This window comes from Helianthus annuus, chromosome 15 (assembly GCF_002127325.2).
Source record: "Helianthus annuus cultivar XRQ/B chromosome 15, HanXRQr2.0-SUNRISE, whole genome shotgun sequence".
Taxonomy (NCBI): domain Eukaryota; kingdom Viridiplantae; phylum Streptophyta; class Magnoliopsida; order Asterales; family Asteraceae; genus Helianthus; species Helianthus annuus.
In genome coordinates this window covers 64,386,935-64,408,397 of record NC_035447.2, presented here as the reverse complement: position 1 = coordinate 64,408,397, position 21,463 = coordinate 64,386,935, and the positions used below count along the sequence as shown (strand labels likewise).

The 21,463-nt window shown below is 38.3% G+C and overlaps 2 protein-coding genes across 2 annotated transcripts; both read right to left on the bottom strand.

The window, feature by feature from the left end:
- Window positions 1-15,612: 15,612 nt before the first annotated feature.
- On the bottom strand, window positions 15,613-16,221 carry LOC110907288 (F-box/LRR-repeat/kelch-repeat protein At2g27520-like). The gene has a single exon (XM_022152288.1). The coding sequence runs from the start codon at window positions 16,219-16,221 to the stop codon at window positions 15,613-15,615; it is 609 nt and encodes a 202-aa protein (XP_022007980.1).
- Window positions 16,222-20,060: 3,839 nt separating this feature from the next.
- On the bottom strand, window positions 20,061-21,063 carry LOC110905835 (putative F-box protein At3g16210). The gene is made up of 2 exons (XM_022151295.2): window positions 20,277-21,063; window positions 20,061-20,179 (listed from the first exon to the last, which is right to left on the bottom strand). Exon 1 carries the CDS (start codon window positions 21,060-21,062, stop codon window positions 20,325-20,327), a length of 738 nt encoding a protein of 245 aa, XP_022006987.2. The 5' UTR covers window position 21,063; the 3' UTR covers window positions 20,061-20,179; window positions 20,277-20,324.
- Window positions 21,064-21,463: the final 400 nt, after the last annotated feature.

Genomic DNA, 21,463 nt, shown 5'->3' with positions numbered 1-21,463 from the left:
CGCAGCTGCACACGCAGGAGGTATATCCTGCAGTCCGAAATTGTTCTAGGATCATTTGGATCCTACTCTCGTGAACCAACCTTTGTGAATATCTCTGTCTTTTCTTTCACCTACCTTAGGTCAGTATGCTCAGGCACCGGTGTGCACTTTTAAGACCTTTATGGACTGTCGACCCACGACTTTTAGCGGCACTGAAGGAGCAGTAGGTCTCCTACACTGGTTTGAGAAACTGGAGTCTGTGTTCGAAATGTGCGAATGCCCTGAAGCGCGCAGGGTGAAGTATGCTACTGGTACTCTCGAGGGTTTGGCCCTCACGTGGTGGAATGCTCAGGTGCAGATGTTAGGGTTGGTTGCTGCCAACGCCACCCCATGGGAAACTTTCAAGGAAATGATCAGGGAGGAATACTGCAGTCGTGACGACATTCACAAACTGGAAGATGAGTTCTACAATCTTAAGATGTCGGGGTCAGAAATTGAGGCATACACTAAGAGATCGCATGAGCTTGCTTTGTTGTGTCCTACTATGGTGGATCCTCCCTACAAGCGAATTGAACTCTATCTCAAGGGCTTGGTGCCAGAGATCCAAAGTCATGTGACTTCAGCGAGGTTGACTACTATCCAGCAGGTTGTACAGTTGGCTCACCGTCTCACTGACCAAGCGGTGGAGCAGAACAAGTTACCGAAGCGTATAGGTGCTGCAACTACTTCTGGTACTTCTAGTGGGGATAAACGGAAATGGGATGGAACTTCAAGCAGGGGTTCAACTTCAGTGCAAACTCAGTCTCAGCAGAGAAAGACGGACGATCACAAGAGCCCCAGTCAGCAGTTGTCTGGTGGTCAAAGTCATGGTGGATACAAGGGGAATCACCCCAAGTGCAATCGCTGCAGCCTACACCACAGTGGGCCATGCACCAGGGGCAACTGTCATCGATGCAACAAGCCTGGTCATGTTGCAAAGGATTGCAGAAGCGCATACCCCGTCAACCAGAATCGTCAGCAACCTCAGCAGAACCAGCGACAGCAGCAGGGTAACAACAAAGGGTGCTTTCAGTGTGGAGCTGAAGGCCACTTCAAGAAGGATTGTCCCCAACTGAACCAGAACAACAACAATCAGGGGAATGGTAACAATGGGAACAACAACAACAACAATGGAGCTAGGGGACGAGTGTTCGTGATTGGTCAAGGTGAAGCAAGGAATGATCCCAACGTGGTGACGGGTAAGTTCCTTCTCGACGACTTTTATGTTACAGTCTTATTTGATTCGGGTGCCGATACTAGCTATGTGTCACTAGAAGTTAGTAAGATGCTTAAGCGTATTCCTACACCCCTGAGCGACAAGCACACCGTAGAGCTAGCTAATGGTAAGAGTTTGGAAGCCTCGCACGTAGTCAAGGGTTGCCAGCTTATTCTCGCTAATCAGACCTTCGCTATCGATCTTATTCCTATTGTCTTGGGTAGTTTCGACGTTGTCATTGGGATGGATTGGTTATCCCAACACCGAGCAGAGATTCTTTGCAACGAGAAGATCGTTCGTATTCCTGGTTTAGGTAGTGAACCTCTCATGATTCGTGGCGACAAGAGAAGTGCTGTTGAGAACATCATCTCTCTTCTTAAGGCTCAGAAATGCTTACGAAAGGGCCACACTGCGATTTTGGCTTTAGTTACTGATACCACAGAAAAGGAGAAGAAGTTAGAAGATTTTCCCGTTGTACGCGACTATCCTGAGGTATTCCCTGAGGAATTACCTGGTCTTCCGCCCCATCGCCAAGTCGAGTTTCAGATTGATTTAGCTCCTGGAGCCGCGCCTGTAGCCCGTGCACCTTATCGTTTAGCGCCATCAGAGTTGGAAGAACTCTCCACGCAACTACAAGAACTCTTGGATAAGGGTTTTATTCGTCCTAGCTCATCGCCTTGGGGAGCTCCAGTACTTTTTGTGAAAAAGAAGGATGGTACCTTCAGAATGTGTATCGACTATCGCGAACTCAACAAGGTGACTGTGAAGAATCGTTATCCTCTACCGCGTATTGACGACTTGTTCGACCAGTTGCAGGGGTCGAGCTACTATTCGAAGATCGATTTGAGATCGGGATATCACCAGCTGAGAGTTCGGGAAGAGGATGTCTCTAAGACGGCTTTTAGGACTCGATATGGGCACTATGAGTTTCTGGTCATGCCGTTTGGGCTGACGAACGCACCGGCAGTTTTTATGGATTTGATGAATCGAGTGTGCAAACCGTACCTGGACAAGTTTGTTATAGTCTTCATCGACGACATCCTGATCTATTCTAAGAGTAAAGAAGAGCACGAACAGCATCTACGACTTATTTTGGAACTCCTTCGGAAGGAACAGCTTTACGCAAAATTCTCGAAATGCGACTTCTGGCTTCGTGAAGTCCATTTCCTAGGGCATGTGGTGAACAAGGATGGGATTCACGTTGATCCATCCAAAGTGGAATCTATTAAGAACTGGCCTGCGCCTCGCACACCAAAGGAAATTCGCCAATTTTTGGGATTGGCAGGATATTACAGGAGATTCATTAAGGATTTTTCTAAGATCGCGCAGCCTCTCACCTTACTAACGCAGAAAGGCGTTGTTTATCATTGGGGAAATGCACAAGAGTTAGCTTTTCAGCATCTAAAGGATAGACTTTGCAGTGCACCTATCCTTTCACTGCCAGAAGGCACAGACGATTTTGTGGTTTACTGTGATGCATCAATTCAAGGTCTTGGTTGTGTATTGATGCAACGAGATAAAGTCATAGCTTACGCCTCACGACAACTTAAAGTTCACGAGAAGAACTACACGACACATGATTTAGAGCTGGGAGCGGTTGTTTTCGCACTTAAGTTATGGCGGCATTACCTTTACGGAACCAAGTGCGCCATCTACACCGACCACAGAAGTTTAGAACACATATTCAAACAGAAGGAACTGAATATGCGGCAGCGACGATGGGTCGAGCTGCTGAATGATTACGAGTGCTCTATCAGGTATCACCCGGGCAAGGCCAATGTAGTGGCGGACGCCCTGAGTCGAAAGGACACTACGCCTAAGCGTGTAAGAGCTTTACAACTCACGATACATTCTAGTCTACCTTCGCAAATACGAGCTGCTCAGATAGAAGCACTGAAACCAGAAAACGTTAGAGCAGAAGCTCTACGCGGGTCAAGGCAACGCTTAGAACAGAAGGAAGACGGTGCTTATTATGTAACAGGACGCATTTGGGTCCCGCACTATGGCGATTTACGGGAACTTGTGATGGATGAAGCGCACAAATCTCGCTACTCGGTACACCCTGGTTCGGACAAGATGTACCACGATATTAAAACTACGTATTGGTGGCCTAGCATGAAGGCCCACATAGCAACTTACGTCAGCAAGTGTTTGACTTGTGCGCGAGTCAAGACAGAATATCAGAAACCTTCAGGCCTACTTCAGCAACCAGAGATACCACAATGGAAATGGGAGCAAATTTCCATGGATTTCGTTACTGGCCTACCTAGATCCCAGCGCGGAAACGATACTATCTGGGTGATCGTGGATCGACTCACGAAATCCGCACATTTCTTGGCAATCAAGGAGACGGATAAGTTCTCCACTCTGGCGGAAATATACCTCAAGGAAGTTGTTTCGAGGCACGGGGTGCCCACTTCTATTATCTCTGATCGAGATGCACGTTTTACTTCGGAACTGTGGCAGGCAATGCACAAGTCTTTTGGCTCACGTCTAGATATGAGCACAGCGTATCACCCACAGACGGACGGGCAGTCCGAGCGAACTATTCAGACCTTAGAAGACATGCTTCGTGCATGTGTAATCGACTTTGGCAACAGCTGGGAAAGGCATCTGCCACTCGTGGAATTCTCGTATAACAACAGCTACCACACCAGCATTAAAGCTGCTCCGTTTGAGGCATTGTACGGACGTAAATGCCGGTCACCCCTCTGTTGGGCAGAGGTGGGGGATAGTCAGATCACTGGTCCAGAACATGTGGTAGACACTACTGAGCGGATTGCTCAAATACGACAACGCATGGCGGCCGCTCGTGACCGTCAGAAGGCATACGCCGATAAGGGCAGGAAACCACTTGAGCTCCAGGTTGGGGAGCGGGTATTACTCAAAGTTTCACCCTGGAAGGGTGTGGTTCGTTTTGGTAAACGAGGGAAACTCAACCCACGGTACGTTGGACCTTTTGAGATTCTTGAGAAAATAGGCAAGGTGGCCTACCGACTGAAATTACCAACAGAACTCGGTGCAGTTCACAACGTTTTCCATGTGTCGAATCTGAAGAAGTGTCTGTCAGATGAGACGCACGTAGTTCCTCTGAAGGAACTTACGATCGACGAACAGTTGAAATTCGTCGAAGAACCTGTCGAGATCACGGACCGGGATGTTAAGGTCCTCAAGAACACTAGAATACCTCTTGTTCGAGTTCGTTGGAACTCACGTCGCGGCCCAGAGTTTACCTGGGAGCGCGAAGATCGGATGAAACAAAAGTATCCCCAACTGTTTGAGAACAGTACAAACGCTACTGAGGCTGAAGCTACGGAATTTCGGGACGAAATTCCAGATCAACGGGGGGTGGATGTGACACCCCAGGATAACCGGGAAAACCTTGCAACCTAACTAGCTTCCTCAGTGAGTGCCGTCAAATTTCGGGACGAAATTTCTTTCAACTTGGGGATGATGTGACAACCCGAAACCTAGAACCTTCGTTGTGTCTTGATGCGATATACTTGTACGTTATGTGATTAGTTGAATGATTAAACTTAATGATAACGTGAACTTTTATGTGCTTTGTTTTGTGTGCATTGTATGTATATATGTATGTGTGTTATTGTGAACCGAGAACCCGACACGAAACAACAAGGACCCGACTCGAGACCATGTGGTCTCGAGTGAACCATAACCATTAGGCCGGTTTGGGCCTTTGGCCGGTTGGGCCATTGGGCCGAAAACCCTTAGCCGAAACCCATAGGGTGCACACACTTGGAACTTTGACTATAAATACACTACCTTAGTTAGTGTTACCATTTTGTTGAACATTACAACACACACTCTCCTACTTCTCTCTCTCACCTAAACTCTAGAACACAAACACACTCCATCATTCTTGGATCTTTGGACTTGGATCGGCTCACACACACACCCGGTTGGAAGCTTTTCACACACCCTCGAAACCCATAACCGGTTAGTGTTCTTAATGCTTTGTTGAATGTTAGTGTGTTCATGTTATGTTTGTAAGATGAGATTATGTGACAATATGTTAAGATGAGTTATACATAATGTTTTGAAAAGAAATCGGTTCATGAATGTTTCTTGTTATTAGTTGAACTATACATAAATATTTGATGATGAAAATAGGTTCATTGTATGTTAAAAAGGGTGAATGATGATATTGGTTGCACTTGGATTAGATCCGAAAAGTTTGGGTGTTTATACTAAGAAAATCGGCTAATGAATATGTTTGTCAAGTAGGATGCATGCTAGTAAAATTGTATCTTGATAGTTGTTCATGATTTTGGGTGAATAAGTGGTTAATATGTTATGAACTTGTTGAATATGTGTTTGAATATGTGAAGAACACTTTGAATGATAGTTAAGAATGTGAAAACCCTTGTGATTTTGATCCATCTTTGACTAGTAACCTGATTAGGAAAACTGTTAGTGGAATGCTATTGGTAGTTTCCTGATTTGGGCCTGATTATAATGTACCATTAATCTGACCATATCTGCATCAACACGTGAACTTGACAACGACAGCTTACCGACTCGCAATCACCCGTTGCGACTCGCAACCACAGCGTTACAACTCGAGACTACGCGGTTGCGACTCGCAACCATAACAGGACAAGCCGAAACCACAGGTTACGAGTCCCGTTGCGACTCGAGACCTTAGCATGATGAACCGAGACTACGGTTGCGACACCGGTTGCGACTCGCAACCATCCATGATCAACACACAGCATGACTCGAGACCATGCTTGCGAGTCCGGTTGCGACTCACTTTTGGGCCTAAGTTAGTGGGCCGAATTTATGTGCTACTGTTGATGTGTTACTTGGGCCTGTTATCACAAGCCCAACTGTTTGGGCCTTACACTTAGACTGTGGATTGTGTTTGAATGTTAACTGTGAACTGTTACTGATTATACGTGATTGCCAAACGTACTGAACATTTGTGCACTACTTGGTTCGACTCTGATTATACGTGATAACCGTGATAGGACGTTATTGAATACTTGCGACTTGATTGACTTTCTGTGATTAACTGCCGAGCAAACCGAGGTGAGTTCACACCCTTTACAAAGCATGGGATTCCCTGGGTTGGGAACGGGGTTAAGGAACGTGGGTTCCTCGTCTACCTTGGGTAGGACGTCAGTGGTTCAGGAATGTGATTCCTCGTCCGGATGGACGGATAAACGTACTAGACTAAAACTCTATCACGAAGTCCCTCCTTTTTGTATCGACTAATCGCCGGGCCAATGGCGAGCGGGTCATTAGTTAGATAGCGCTATTTAGGTCTGACAAGCCTCACACCGTGCCGCAGAGGACGGGCGTGAACTAATGGATCTGGGGCACGTCAATGATGATAGACATTGATGTTTTCAGGGCACATAAACATGACTACAGTCAGCAATCGATACGGTAACGAGTCTAGTATACACATGGGGTAGCCCCCACGGCTGGAGAGCCAGATGATGTACATGGGGTAGCCCCCACGGCCGGAGTGCCGGAGTAACTGGGAATGAACTGGTCACGTTTTTAAAACTATGGGGTAACCCCCACGGCAGGATGCCAGATAAAGTAAACTGTTTTCGAAAACAACTAAAACGAACGCCCACCCGTGAACTCACTCAACTAGTTGTTGACTCGTTACTACATGCTTTGCAGGACCATAGGTACTGAGCTGGAGCTTGCATGGAGGAGGATCGTTGTGGGACAGGGATTGTTACATGTTATGTTAAAACTTGAAAACTTTTGGAACTTATGTTATAACTTTGAACTTATGCTTCCGCTTGCAACTTAACTTGTTTGTTTTGAAACACCAATTGTGATGGTTAAACTTTTATAACTACTTATATGCTTGTTCAGTATGATTGGTGGCTGGATCCTGGTCAGTCACGCCCTCGGAGCGGGCGTTATCCGCAGGTGGATTTTGGGGGTGTGACAGTATTGATGATCCATATAAATAGGAGATTACAAGCCCTCAATTGTAGGGATTTATAAATCAATGAGATATAATTATAAGAGATGGGTTCAAATACAAACCTCAATATGTGTAAGAACTATAAGAACCAACCACTATTAGACATGTGTCCTTCATTAAAAAAACTAGACAAGGGTATTTTAGACTTTCTCACTCTATTTTTTGAATTTAATTAATTCCAAATTTTAATTATCCCCTATATTCATGCACTATTTCAAATCAAAATTTGAAAATTTCCAACAACAGACACTTTGTAAATCAGCACAATCTTCACAAATCGCAACAATAGGCACTTTGTTAATCAGCACTTTATTAATCAGCACAATCTCCGCCAACAACAGACAATTTGTTAATCAGCACTTTGTAACAAATTATTACAACTATATGATTGTTTTAAACTAATATAAAAGTCAATAAAGATAAGTACCAAGAATTCAAATAAACAGATAAACTAAAATAAAAACTTGAAATTAATTTTCCATTACGTAGTTAGCATGTGTATTTACATAAATTTAGTTTCCTGTTGTGCTTGTTTTTCAAGTGCAGCAAAAAACAAATTTAATTCCCTGTTATGCTTGTTTTTCAAGTGCTGCTAAAACAAGTGCTACTTATTTTTTTAGTATGTTTATAATGTGTTGCTTACACATATGCTGGTATGTTTCTAAAGTTCTGTTAGCACATGTGCTGATATGTTTTTAAAGTGTTGTTAGCATATGTGCTGGTATGTTTTTAAAGTGTTGTTAATACACGTGTTGGTTAGTTTTCAAAGTGCTGATTCAAATCACCTTCAAGCAGGATAAAATCTTATGGGAAGAATATTTAACAAATTTTATGAAATATCTGGATGGGCAATTATATTGTAATTAACACATAATCAGCACATTATCAGCACAATTATAAAACAACTTTTGGTAACTTTTTTAGAAGTTACTTTTATAAATAAAAAAAGTATAGCAATATGGTACTCATATTAAAGATTAAAAAATATTTGATTTTATGGTATATTTTTTTAAAAAAAATAATGAAGTATATAAAAGTTATTTTAGTTTAAAAAACCTTGGTGGAATTTGTATTTAATTGAAAATGTCAAATGACTAGCAATTTTACATAATTACCCCTAATTTGTTAGTACTAACTTTTAATTATAAGGGTTTTATTTATAATCAACCATAACCCTTGATTTAAACTATCAATGGTTCAGATCCGTTCTTACGGTTCTTACAGTTAGCACTGTTTGTACAGGATCTCAACCCATAATTATAATATACAGAAGCAAATTACATTTCCTATTGATTTGTCCTTGTCACACCCCAACCAATGGCGGAAACATCGGGATGAGACGAAGTGTGAAGATTGCTAGAGACATCATAACGCTATTTGTGACAATATTTAGAAATTCCAAATTTCATTTCATTTCATAACTTCAAATAGTCAACATTACAAGAAATTCAAATACAACAAGTTTAACATAACAACATGATAACATAACAAAATTTGATACAACATATTAAACCCTAACGTCTATATGTGTATCTAGGCATCAACGCTACTTCTTTTCTTAGCATCGTCCTCATCAACCTGTAACATGTTTAAAATAAAGTTCAATGCAAAAGCAAAGGCGAGTATACAAGTTTGGTACATACATAGCATAAGATAAAAGTGTGAACAATCCCTCATAGCAAGCATGCGATTCAAGATAAACATTAAATATGGCATGTGTCTAACATATCAAACCAAGAAAACGCAACTTGCTCATGACATAACCAAAGTTTCAGTAGAGGCGGGTCGTTAATCCTATAGCGCTACATATGTCAAGGTTTGGCTCGTACGAAGTTAATGATAAGTTCAACACATAAGAATCACCCAAATTTAAAGTATCAAGCCATCACATATACAAGCATGTTATAGGAATGTTCATGTGTTTAGACAAAAGTTCATGTGTAAGTTTCAATAGGTAAACATGTTACACCCCAAAAGTGATAAAAGTAAAAAGGGGGAATACGAGTATACTCACAAAGTTTGCATATGTTTTCCGATTATCCAATTGTTGACGAGTAGAGATTTAGAGTCCGAATGTATAAGGGTTAAAGTTCAAGTATGTTTAGAGTCGAGATTCGGTGTTTAAAACAACATAAAAATAAGATATGAGAATAACATGGAAAATAATCATTTAGTACATATGATGCTTGTTCTTGACACTAGGAAACTCGAAGGAGTTTAGATGTTTTCATGGAACAAGGTTCCATTAGAATTGTGACAAGTTATCATAGTCTAGGATGATGTAATCTAGTACCCCGACATATGAACACTAGTTCATCATCAAAGATTCGATTATTCGAATAATATATTTAGGTTATATAATATATGTCCAATAGTTCAAGCATGAGGTAGAAGATTAAAATCTTCATTTTGGTACCTCTAAATGTCATAGAAGTCATGTAGGAGGTAGGAAGATCAAGTCTTCCATTTAGGCACCTCTATGTGTTCACCACTACACTTGATGTAAAAAAAACAACCAAGGAGGGTCATGAACATACAATAAAGAATAAGAAATATACACACTAACTAAGAGAAATCATCAAATCATGTGAGGATTGTATGTTTGGACAACCCAAGTTGTTCCATAATCACTCATGTATCAAAGACAAAGTTTGACATGACTTGTGGGTTAAAAACCCTAAACAAAACACCAAGTTTATGAGGTTTAATCCTCTGATTTTAAATGTCTCAACCTTGTTTTTAAGCTTAACCAACCATGGGATAAGTTGTAAGCATTAGGACATAGGTATGAGATGTGTTGGACACAAGTTGCATAGGTTTAAACAAGTTTTTGATGAACATAAAAACAAACAGAAAGTTTATGGACTATTTCGGGGCATTTCCAGGTCTGATTTCTCCAAGGAGAAGTCTAGGAATCGAACCCCATGATTATACAAGCAAGTAGGAAAAAGAATCGAGTGAATCGGATAAGAATTGAGTGAGTTATGCTCATTTTCGTGAAGGGGTGTCAATCTACTCGAACCCTTGCTTTCAGCTACGGTTTGGTGGATGTTTTGTGAGTTTTTAGGGTTGCAAAAGTGGTAGGGAGGCTGGTTATAAGTGGTATTTATAGGGGGAAGGATTAGGGTTTCAATGGGTTGGGCTTTGGAAGTGTTTAGAAGGGGTTACACCTTGAAACTAGCCCACAAAACCCAACTATATGGGCTGAATTTTGCTGAATTGGGGCTGCCATATTTCTTTATTTTTTTATTTTTTTAAAACATTATAATGAGTAATTTTGTTAGTTAAGTTGTGTAATAATATGCAACAATGTTTCCCCTAACTTGTAACAAGGTGAAATATGAAATAAAACATGATTTAACTAGGTAAAAAGTGTAATGTACAAGTTTTATTTACGAAGCAAGTTCCGTATTTTACAACGATTACAATGAAAGAATGGTTATAAGAACACAAGATTTCCAAAGATAGAATTTCACGTAAGGTTTCTAAATGTAGGATGTTTGAAAACGCAGGGCGTTACAGTCCTCCCCTTTGAAAGAAGTAAAAAAAAAGTGAGATATTACACCCCAGTAGTCTCCTACAAAAAAAAAACTTTATAGGGCAATAGGGAGGACATGTTGTCTCTATATGCCCTTTTCACCTATAGAGACGACATATTGTCTCTATAAAACTTGTCTCTACAGCCTCGTCCCTATAGGCCATAAAAGTCTTCTCTATAGGTGTCGTTGCTATAGAAGAGTTTGTAGAGACGACATGTCGTCCCTACAAGTTTGTGCAAAAAAAAATTAAAAATTAAACTTAATATTTACTAAATAAAAGAAATGTTTATTCTAATATTTTTAAACCCTATAGAGACAATATGTCGTCTCTATAGGTTCTCTTTAAAAATAAAAAAAAAAACATTTGAGCCCTATAGAGACGACTTGTTGTCTCTATAAGTTTTTCTTTATAAAAAAATAAAAAATATATTTTCACCTAAAGAGACAACGTGTCGTCTCTATAGGTTCTCTTTTAAAAATAAAAATAAAAAAACATATAATCCATATAGAGACGACTTATCCTTTCTATAGGTTTTTCTTTATAAAAAATAAAAAAAAAACAGATTTTCACCTATAGAGAAGACTTGTGGTCAAATCCGGGCTTTAGCGACGGCATATGTCATCGCTATTGATAGCCAAAATCGTCGCTAAAGGCACTAGTGACGACATGTTGTCACTAAAGGCATCGCCGCTATAACGTTTTCGTCGCTAAAGACTAAACATTGTTAGCGACGACTTATGTTGCCATTGAAACTTTTTTTTCCAATTTTGTCATATCAAAACATGCCAATTTTCCGGTTCACGGCACACAAAAACTAAATAGATATAAATTACATAAGCATAAACTACATAAATGTCAAAAACGTAATTCCGCGTTTGTTTTAAGTCACAAACAAGTCATTAAATTACATGACATATAAAATGTAATAATTCTACATCATATGTGTCATCATCGCTGCCATCATCCGCTTCTTCATTGGGTAACTCAAACTCAGCATCTTTGTTTCCAAACTTAGTTGGGTAACTCGAACTCAAAAATTTTGTTCATCTCTAAAATCCGAGTTTTAGAACAAACTGAATATGAGCCTACAGTTTATACATTTCCACTTGTGAGTTCATATATGCAGTTGATTAGTGGTCCTATCTATGGCATGTGCGTTAATGCATGCTTGTATACACATACCTAGGAAAGAAAATAGTAAAGAAAATAGTGAGCCACATAATCTATTGCATGTTTAACCATAAATTCTTGTGTAAGTACCCATGATGCATCTGAAATTAACTTCATCAACCCACCTACATAAGTACAATGATTATGCACAATTATCACTTACAACTGGTATAGTTCTTTTCTTATCGGGAATATAAGAAAATTAACTTTTGTTGTTTGGTTAGCAATGATGAAATAGTATAATATAAGTTATATCCAATTATAACTAAACTAGGTCGTAGCATAAAATGTATTAATTTATATCCTAAATTTTAGTGATTCACACATTGACTACTATTCGATTCACAAATTATAAGAGCTTAGAAATTACCATTAAAGAACAACGTTTGTGTGTCTGGGCACACACTGCAAAAAAAAAGAAAAAAGAAAAGAAAAGAAAACAACTTACTGTATCAGTCAATGATCAGGCCAAACAAAAGAATACCAAAGTTAAAAAATTTGGTCAAAAAGGCATGGCATTTGAAACAAAAGAAACTGTTAAACAACTTTACTGTATCAATTAATGAAACTTATAACATTTTTAAAATAGGAGCAAGGGTGTGTAAATGAAAGGTAAACTAACGTATCACCTACTTCATATTTGCATAACAATCTGAAAAAAAACCAACGTGTACCCATACCCAGACCCGTAACCCTAACCACACTTGTCTTTGACTAAGAAAAAGTCAAACATCACGCTATCAAAACCTCAAAAGGTCAAACGACACAGATCTACTAAAGTTACCAACAAATCCACTGAAATTACAAAGGATTTCGGAATGTACGTACCGGTTTCGGAGTCGCGTCGCAGATTGAGGCGTATAGAGATGGCGTGATGATGCGGTAGCATGTTCGTCTTTCACAGATACGTTTACAAATACGTTTACAATGTCCCATTAAGTGACAGTTTCAATAACGATCAATGAAAAACATCAATTCTAATACATTCTTTAAATCATTAAATCGTCCGTTCCAAGTGATTGCAAGTTATGATCAAGTAAGTAGCACAATAATATGGTAATTTATCATGGGATGATGTCTATCTTCATAAACAATCCCACTATCCATCACTACAGTAAACGGAGTTTTAGCGGCGACATTTGTCACCGCTAAAGGTGCCAAAAGTCGCCGCTAAGTCATAGACCAGTTAATTAACAACACTTAGTCATAAACCATAAAACTCCCATAGATCATCTAATAAAATTGCCAAGTTTTCTAGAGTTGGGAGCTAACGAAATTGTCACAGAAGCACACCAACACACAGTAAAATTCAAAAGATCCTCTCAACTGAAGGAAAAAAAAAAAATGTAAAAATTCAACTTACCAACCCATTTGACATCTGTTGAAGTGCCTATATTTTCAGTTGCATTCATGTTACCCTGTAATCCCTATAATTATGAACAAGTCAAATCCTAATTTCACACTAAGAATAGTAAACACAATCACAACAAAAAGAAAGAGAAACTAACCACGTTCTTTGTTCGCGTCGAATCTCTCACGAAGTGCATCAGCCTGAAGTAGATTTCATTTCACCATATATAAGATGTAATTATGTAAATATGGCAAAAGAACGTGATGGGTTTGTGTCAGAACGGATCATGGGCTGAATCAACCTGCGAATTCCTTTTGTTTTTGATGCAACCCTAAAAATATTATTTACTCACATAATAACTGAATTCCAAAATGGGCCAGGGTTTAATCGTGTTCCTTTCTTGAACGGGTCAGGTCAATAACTAGCAAAAAGTGGGCATCACCTGCATAAAGACTATGAGGTTGGGTTGCTTAAACAAAGATCTGAATATTAGACACACAAGATCTGCAACTGATTAGTTTTTTAGTAACAGTTTGTATCCTTCGATCAAAATCCAAGAAAGAAAAAAAAAACGTAACAAAATATCAAACAATCAAAAGGCAAAAGAAGATGCATTCAAAACAGAGCAAAATCAACATCATCAGAAATCAAACAACAAAGCTAGAATGTAGCAGAACCAGAACTGCACTTTACTGAAAATAAAAACAACTTGTAGAGGAACAACTTACCTTATACCAAAGTTAAAAAAGAAACAACAAAATTCGTCTGTCCAAATCATAATTCCACAAACTAAAATTAAATGGTTCAACAATCAAATGAAAATATATAAGACTTGGTAAGTATTTCATTGCGTTAGCTAAGCAAAGTTCTCTAAAAGCTCCAAACACACTCCTTCCGCCAAGCTCAAACCTGTCATGCAAAAAAGAATTCACGACCATTATTCAATGAGTGCATAAACGCTATTACAATAATCTATAACGTGGCAACATGGTAAAGCAGCAATGCAAATTGAATTCCTATGAAAAGTGTGTTATTACAACTACAAATGATAATCATTTCAAAAGTGTAGAGACATTTGTATCAAAACACCCCTTTTCCTTATAACATCTACCACTCCAAATATGGCAGATTTATATTATGTTGTTTCATCCTAGAATGGTTGTAGGCTTAACACAGCATTTATATGGGTCATCCATCTTGTTTCAAATAGATCCAGATTAGTGTAACTTGATGATGTGTATATTCATTTTCCTTATTTTTCATTTTCACATGAACCTGTGCTGACCCCGACCCCAACAGCCATTGTGCAACCTCTACTTTATGCTATCAGTAGAATACATAACCTGCAGAACCTCCAACATTAGTACCTATTAAACGTATGCCTCTACTTCTTGAATATCTTGTAGCATTATTTGTTTTTATACTTTACCAATTTAATATTGGTTTATATACCCGTTTTTTATATGTATATATAAATCTAGATGTATAAATGAACTCCAACTTTTCACCTTATTTGATAAAGATACAAATATGAAAATTAACGTAGTTATCAAATGCACTAGGCGCACTCTAGGCGCATAGGGCTAGCCTCTCGCCTAGGCGAGAAGCGCAAAAAAAGCGAGGGCCTGAGAAAAAAAAAAGCGCAATCAAATAAAAAACATTAAAAAAACAAGTTATGAAACGAAAAAAGCCAAATCCTCAAATTCCAAAAGTTTTCAAATATCATAAACCTTACAATAAAACCAACATTATTATGAATCACCAAAATATCCCAAAACCAAAACTGTTAAGACTTGAAAACAATAAAGTTCGGACTTCAAAAAGTAAATAAAATTCAAAACCAAATGTTCTTCAACTTTAAAAATCATCGGAGTCGTCATCCACAGCAATTGCCTTGTCTTTTCCAGCAACATTAGCAGCATACACATACCTGTAGTATTTTTTGCCGGCAAAGAAGTGTGAATGCTGTGGATACGTCTTGTTATATACAGAACATGAATGAATATTATATAAAGATAATATATATCTCTTAACTTTTTGAAATTCAAAATATCTTTAAAAATATATACAGATTTGATGAGATATGATTCTAAAAGATTTAAAATTAGCCGTAAATATAATCTGGGTTGTTTCTAAAAGATAGGGTTTTTAAAAAAAATAACGTTGCTTTTTTTATCTAGGAGACAAAATTGGTGTTTGGTCGCCCAGGTCGCCTAGGCGGACCAGGCGATCGCTTTTAACAACAGAGAAAATTAAATAAGAAAAAATCCATACCTTGTATGTATGGTTCAAAAGCAGAAGTAAAAACGGGCTAATCAAAACAGAAGTAGTGTTTCCATATAGTCAGATTCCACAAAAAAAATGTCTTCCATTAATCCCAAGATTAGTGATGGATTTGGAGTAGGGTTCATAAGCAGCAAGTATTCTAGTGGAGCCAGAATGTAAAACAACTTCAGTTAAAGGTTCACCTGTCTTCCTAAATCCCCTTACATAAGCTATTGATACGTCTGGTGGGTGACTAGTAATAGTGTAGAGCTTTATAAACGATTTTGTAACATCATCTTTCTCCAACATCCATACATGGTGAGCTTGCTTATGGACCTTTTGACTAAATTTAATCACAACAAGAGACTCCCTTAGCTTATACATGACCAAATTACAATGAGGGTCGGCTAATCTAAACGGAAGGTTTACTTCTCCAAAGTCTTCACTTGTCAGATCAAATGAGATAATCAAATCATAAGTCGTAATTGTACCATCCACGGTAATACTATCACGAGCAAGCCAATAAAGACACCCATCTACAACCACCTGACAGGAAATACAAATTGATTTACGAGGGAAATTGCCGCTAGATAGACTTCTCCAAGCCCTTGTGCTTAATGTAAACACCTCAATTTGCCAGGGGCTTAAGCTTGTAGTATGTGTAATCTTAAGAATCTTAGGATCCATAGTCTGATGACAAACTCCGAAACCTACAACGGTACGCACATAATTCCCACTAGGAGGAGGTACATCAACAACAACTGATTTTCTAATACTAGGATTCCAGATAACAGCTCGGCCTCCGGGAGGATAATCACCGTAGAAACAAAGCAAGCCGTGAGAGCTGCTAATTATGCTAGGATCCTTGAGATTCTTAAGCAATGGGGGAAAAGTCACAGAAACTTTCTGGTGGGGGAAAGTATTATCATCATCAACAATTGAAACGTAATTTGGCCTAGAAGAATCAAGATACCTTACTATCAGATGCTGTTGGCCGCTGTAATGTGTATAATAAAATTAGAGCTGTCGATCAGAGACTTCCAAGCTTTGTAGACTGATCTGAAACGAAACAACGATTTCGCAGGGAACCTTTTAATAATTCCCGATTGGAGTTCGAAGGGTATGTGGTCTGACATATTGAATTTTCGGGTTAGGGTTTATCAGAGATGAACGGACGGAAGATTTGGCAATGGAGCGATGTAATATTGGTTTATATAGCAGTTTTCTTCTATAAATAAAAAATATGATCACCTTTTCTATAATATAACACTTTAATGCTTAATAAAATCAGAGCTGTCGATCAGAGACTTCCATGCTTTGCAGAGCTGTTCATGATTTCCAATTGGATTGGATTTCGAACGGTGTGTGCTCTGACATCTTTTGATTTCGATTGTGTAGTTCCAGTTCTAGTGTTTAAAGAGAGATGAAGTTTGGAAGCAAAAAGATGGCGCATGAGTTTCAATTTTTAGTTTGTTTTCTAATTACTCTTTATTTTAATTCTTGGGCTCAAAATACTAAGCCCACCAGTGGGTTTTCAGGCATTGGGTTTCTTTCGAAGAAACGGTTTCACAGGAAACCTTTTCATAATTTCCATTTGGATTTTAACGGAATGTGGTCTGACGTTTCGATTTTGTTGATGTATATCTAGGGTTTATGAGATATGTAATCGAAGATGACAAACATGTGTGTTTTATTTCAAAACCATGACATATGAGTGTAACTTAAATCGGCTTGAACCGCCTTTTTATTTTCTCTTTTTAATTAGTGTTTGTATTTCTTGGACTCAAACTCATCCCACTATCTGAGCACTTAGTAAGTTTGAAATTTGTTACTCAAATTATTTGGGCCTGAATGATAGCCCGTAAGCGGAGACCATAGAAAAGCCTAATTCAATTCAAAAGCAGAAAAGGGGAAAATAATTTGGGTCTGGATTTGGAACCATCTTCACTCGAACTAGAATCCGCTCCTAGAGATTTAGAGGATTTCTTGGTTCCACTGACCTTTGACTTTTGTGAACTCGCAGAAAAATATTGTTTGTGTGTGTAGATATTGCTAGTATTTGGGTGAAGTAAAATCGTAAAACGGTTTTGTATATATGATGGCTATAATGCGGTTGTTGAACAATACATATGTGCCCCGTACCCGATGAGCCAGTTGGCCGGTGTTACGAAATCAGTAACCTTACCCGAACATCACAACCTAAATACGCTCCAGGTACCCTTACATTTTATACAACTCTCAATATATTCTCAAGTAGAGATGAGCTTGATCTGGAAAATCGCCAATATCGGGTACCAGTACGGGTACCAAAAATGCTCTGTACGGTACCGTATTTGAAAGTGAAAATTGGTAAAATACCGGTACCGTACCGAACCGAAAGTACCGACCCCAAAAACGCCAAAAAGTGGGTACTGAATTGGTACCGAAATTTTTACGGTACGGACCCATTCGGTATCAGTGCTGAAATTTTAGTACCGGTTGAAAATTTTAAATACAGGTATTGAAATGCTGATCCCTATTCTCAAGTATCAAAAGATATTGTTTTTGCTTGTTATGGATATTGTAAGTTATATAAATAAACAACTTGGATCATGGACTATACAATTAAATGTAGGGTGCAGAATTTATTAAATAAATAAATGAAACATGAATAGAAATTTGTGTATCATCCCCCACATGGATGGGTAATATGAGGATACTGAACCTTTTGAGTGGATTTTGGTTTTTGAAGCATGTATCTTTGTATGCTTGGGTTACGTTGCAGACTTGCAGCTAAGGCGGTAGTTCAAATGTTTAATATTTGAATGAAACCTGAAACGTTAACTTCTATTTTAAACTACCCTCAGACATGGTTTGATATTGTCTTTTTTATCCTTTGAAAATGTATTTTCTACCCTCAAACATGGTTTAATATTGTCTTTTTTACCCTCAAATTTACAAACTTTACAATTTAACTTCAATCATTTGGTAAGTGTCATATTGATCCATAATTTTTATTATTTAACAACTTTGACCCTTAATTTATTTCTACTTAATAATTTCACACTTCATTTTCTCCAACACTTTAATTCTTTTGTTGAATTACTTTTACAACTTTACACCACAACGTCCAAGATATTATAATTTTTTTTTATCTATGTCTAACCACGTTAATGTCACTAACGTAATGTGTGTAACAAAGTATAAAACACGTCACGTCACGCCTGGGCACCACACGTTAATATCATCATCGTATCACATGTAACGAAGTCATAAACGTTACGTTGCTGCCGCAACGCGTGTTACGGGTAAAACTCTAGTTTCTATTAAAACTCTTCATTCAGCATCTTTGGCAATGACAATTAAAGACTCCTTCACTTTCACTGAATAGTTGACTATCATCAATTACCTTCAGCTTCAATCCATAAATTGACCCAGAATTCTTCAAGTTTTAGCGTTGACCAAAACAAAAGCCATCCTATTTCCATGATGTTGCATTTGATTCTCAATATTAATCCGAACAATGCTACACCAGAACCCATAAAAGTGGAGATTTTTCAATTTTGATACAATTTAACAGCCAAATCAATGCTGCAAAACTGAGTTTGACTTTCGGATTCATGATCATTTTAGTAAAAAAAAAAAAAAAAATTAAAAGTGGACTTTTAAACATGATCCCACTTCAGAATTTTTAATCAAATTCAAAACGTTTCCATGAGCATGATTTAGGCCTTCAACCTGGATTCCTGCTTTAGAAACGTTGACCAATTTCAAAGCTTTAGACTTCTATTCGTAGTCAATCTCGTTGACTTTGAAACTGCAATTTCTTCATTAACCTGATAACATTGTTAAATTGGGTCTATTTTTGTTAAATTGGATTTTTCAGTTTTGTCAAGTTTGAGTTTAGTTTGGTTCGGTTTTCTGTTTTGACTAACAAATGTTTAAAATGAGGAAAACGAACCCGAACTGATGAACACGCATAACTCTATACAATTAATACCATCATATCAACTACAACTCTAAACACAAGGATAGTGTTATCTCTTTTAGTATTATGGGAGGATTAATAAAAGTAGTTAAGTGAGTTAGAAATAATAATATAAAAAATCACCAAGAAAGTCATTCAAACTTTCGAAACAGGTGTGAAATAAAAATCTCACTCACCAGCCTAAACGACGAGCAAACACTCAAACGTGAGAGCAAGGGAGGGATCAACATACATACATGAAAACAAAATTAAAAAAATTTGGAAGCCCTAGAAAAGTGGGTGCCCAAAGACCTTATCTGTTGATCAAGCTGAAATAGTGTGGAGTCATTCAAATAGATATTAAATCAAGACTCCTACCAATTCAGATCAAGTATCATGAACAAAGATCATGCGAAGTCATTATCTGGGAGTTTATCTATAAGCAATTAAGCATGATGAGCCAAATAGACGCCTAGACGGTATAGGAAAATCACTCAATAAAATAATTTAACAATATATATAGGATATTAATGTTATAGCTATTGAGAAAGCGATTTTGTTCTATTTCAACATGATAACATTAGAAATTAAAAGACAAGTGTTCATTTCATTCAACCATTCCCATCTTACACGACCCAAATTCATGGAGATTTTCTTTTGGAGAAGATGTGTGCTTTTCACTCAGCCATTCCAACCTAGCTATAAGCAAATAACTTGTGGTTTAATAAAAATTTGAAATTAAACATAGCATAACCTATATTCAGTTCCTAAAACAAAGGGTGATTGAAGGACATACCCATTAATTAGGAAGTGATGAAACTTGAGGGTCATCTTGCATTGCACCTCATTCGCTATAAACCATATTATCTGGCTGATCAAGCAAAAATAGTATTTCCATGTAGGGATACACCTTAAATGAGTATAGTGATCCATCAATCCCAAGATAATCGATGCGTTTTGAGTAAGGCTCGTAAACAGCAAGTCGTACACGTCGACGTTCTCCTGGAATAGCAATTACAGGCTCACCACTCTTCCGAAACCCCCTTAGTGTAGCATCAACCTGAGAGGGTATGCAAGTAGCATTGATATCCACACTCCAGCTGTAAATGTATGTAATCTTGACAATCTTAGGGTCACTAGTCTCACGACAAACCCCAAAACCTAGAATTGTTACATATACATCATCAGCCAAAGTAGGCACAGCAACAGTAACTGTTTTTCTAAGTGAAATATTCCAAATAACAGCCTTGCGAGCACTATTGCAGTAGAAACACACCAAGCCATGACAACTGCTGATTATCCTAGACCTAGGGGGGTATTCAAGCATCTTGTTAACAGAAGAAGTCAGTGAAACTTTCTGTTGAGGAGAAGTATGATCATCAGCAATTGAGACATATTTTGGCCCATAATCATGATAACTTACAAGCAGATGATGTTGTTGGCTCCTGTAATGTGCAATGAAATCAGAGCTCTGGATCAAAGACTTCCACTGTTTGCAGATGGATCGAAATCGAAGCAACGATTTCACAGGTAGCATTTTCATGATTTCCGATTGAATATCGAAGGGTATGTGGTCTGACATCTTTTAGTTTCGATTGTGTAAGTTCTAGGAGACGAAATTTGGAAGCAAAAAGATGGGGCAAGAGTAAACCGCCTTTTTAGTTTTATTCATCTTGGGCTCAAATCCTCAGCCCACCAGTTTCTTAGTTTCAAAGTAGGAACCATTATTTGGGCCAAGAACCTCAACCTAGAGATGGACATAATACCCGGTTCTAAACCCGACCCGATAGAACCTACCTGGAACCGGTTCCAGTTCCTACCCGCTATATATAAGAACCGGGTCCGGGTTCAAAATACCCGTTGGTTCTTACCCGGTTCCACATTTTATTAAAAAAATAGGGTCGTACCCGGTTCCTACCCGGAACCGGTTCCCCCGTATAGAAAACAATACCCGGTGCATTAAATTCTTACATTTTTGATTTT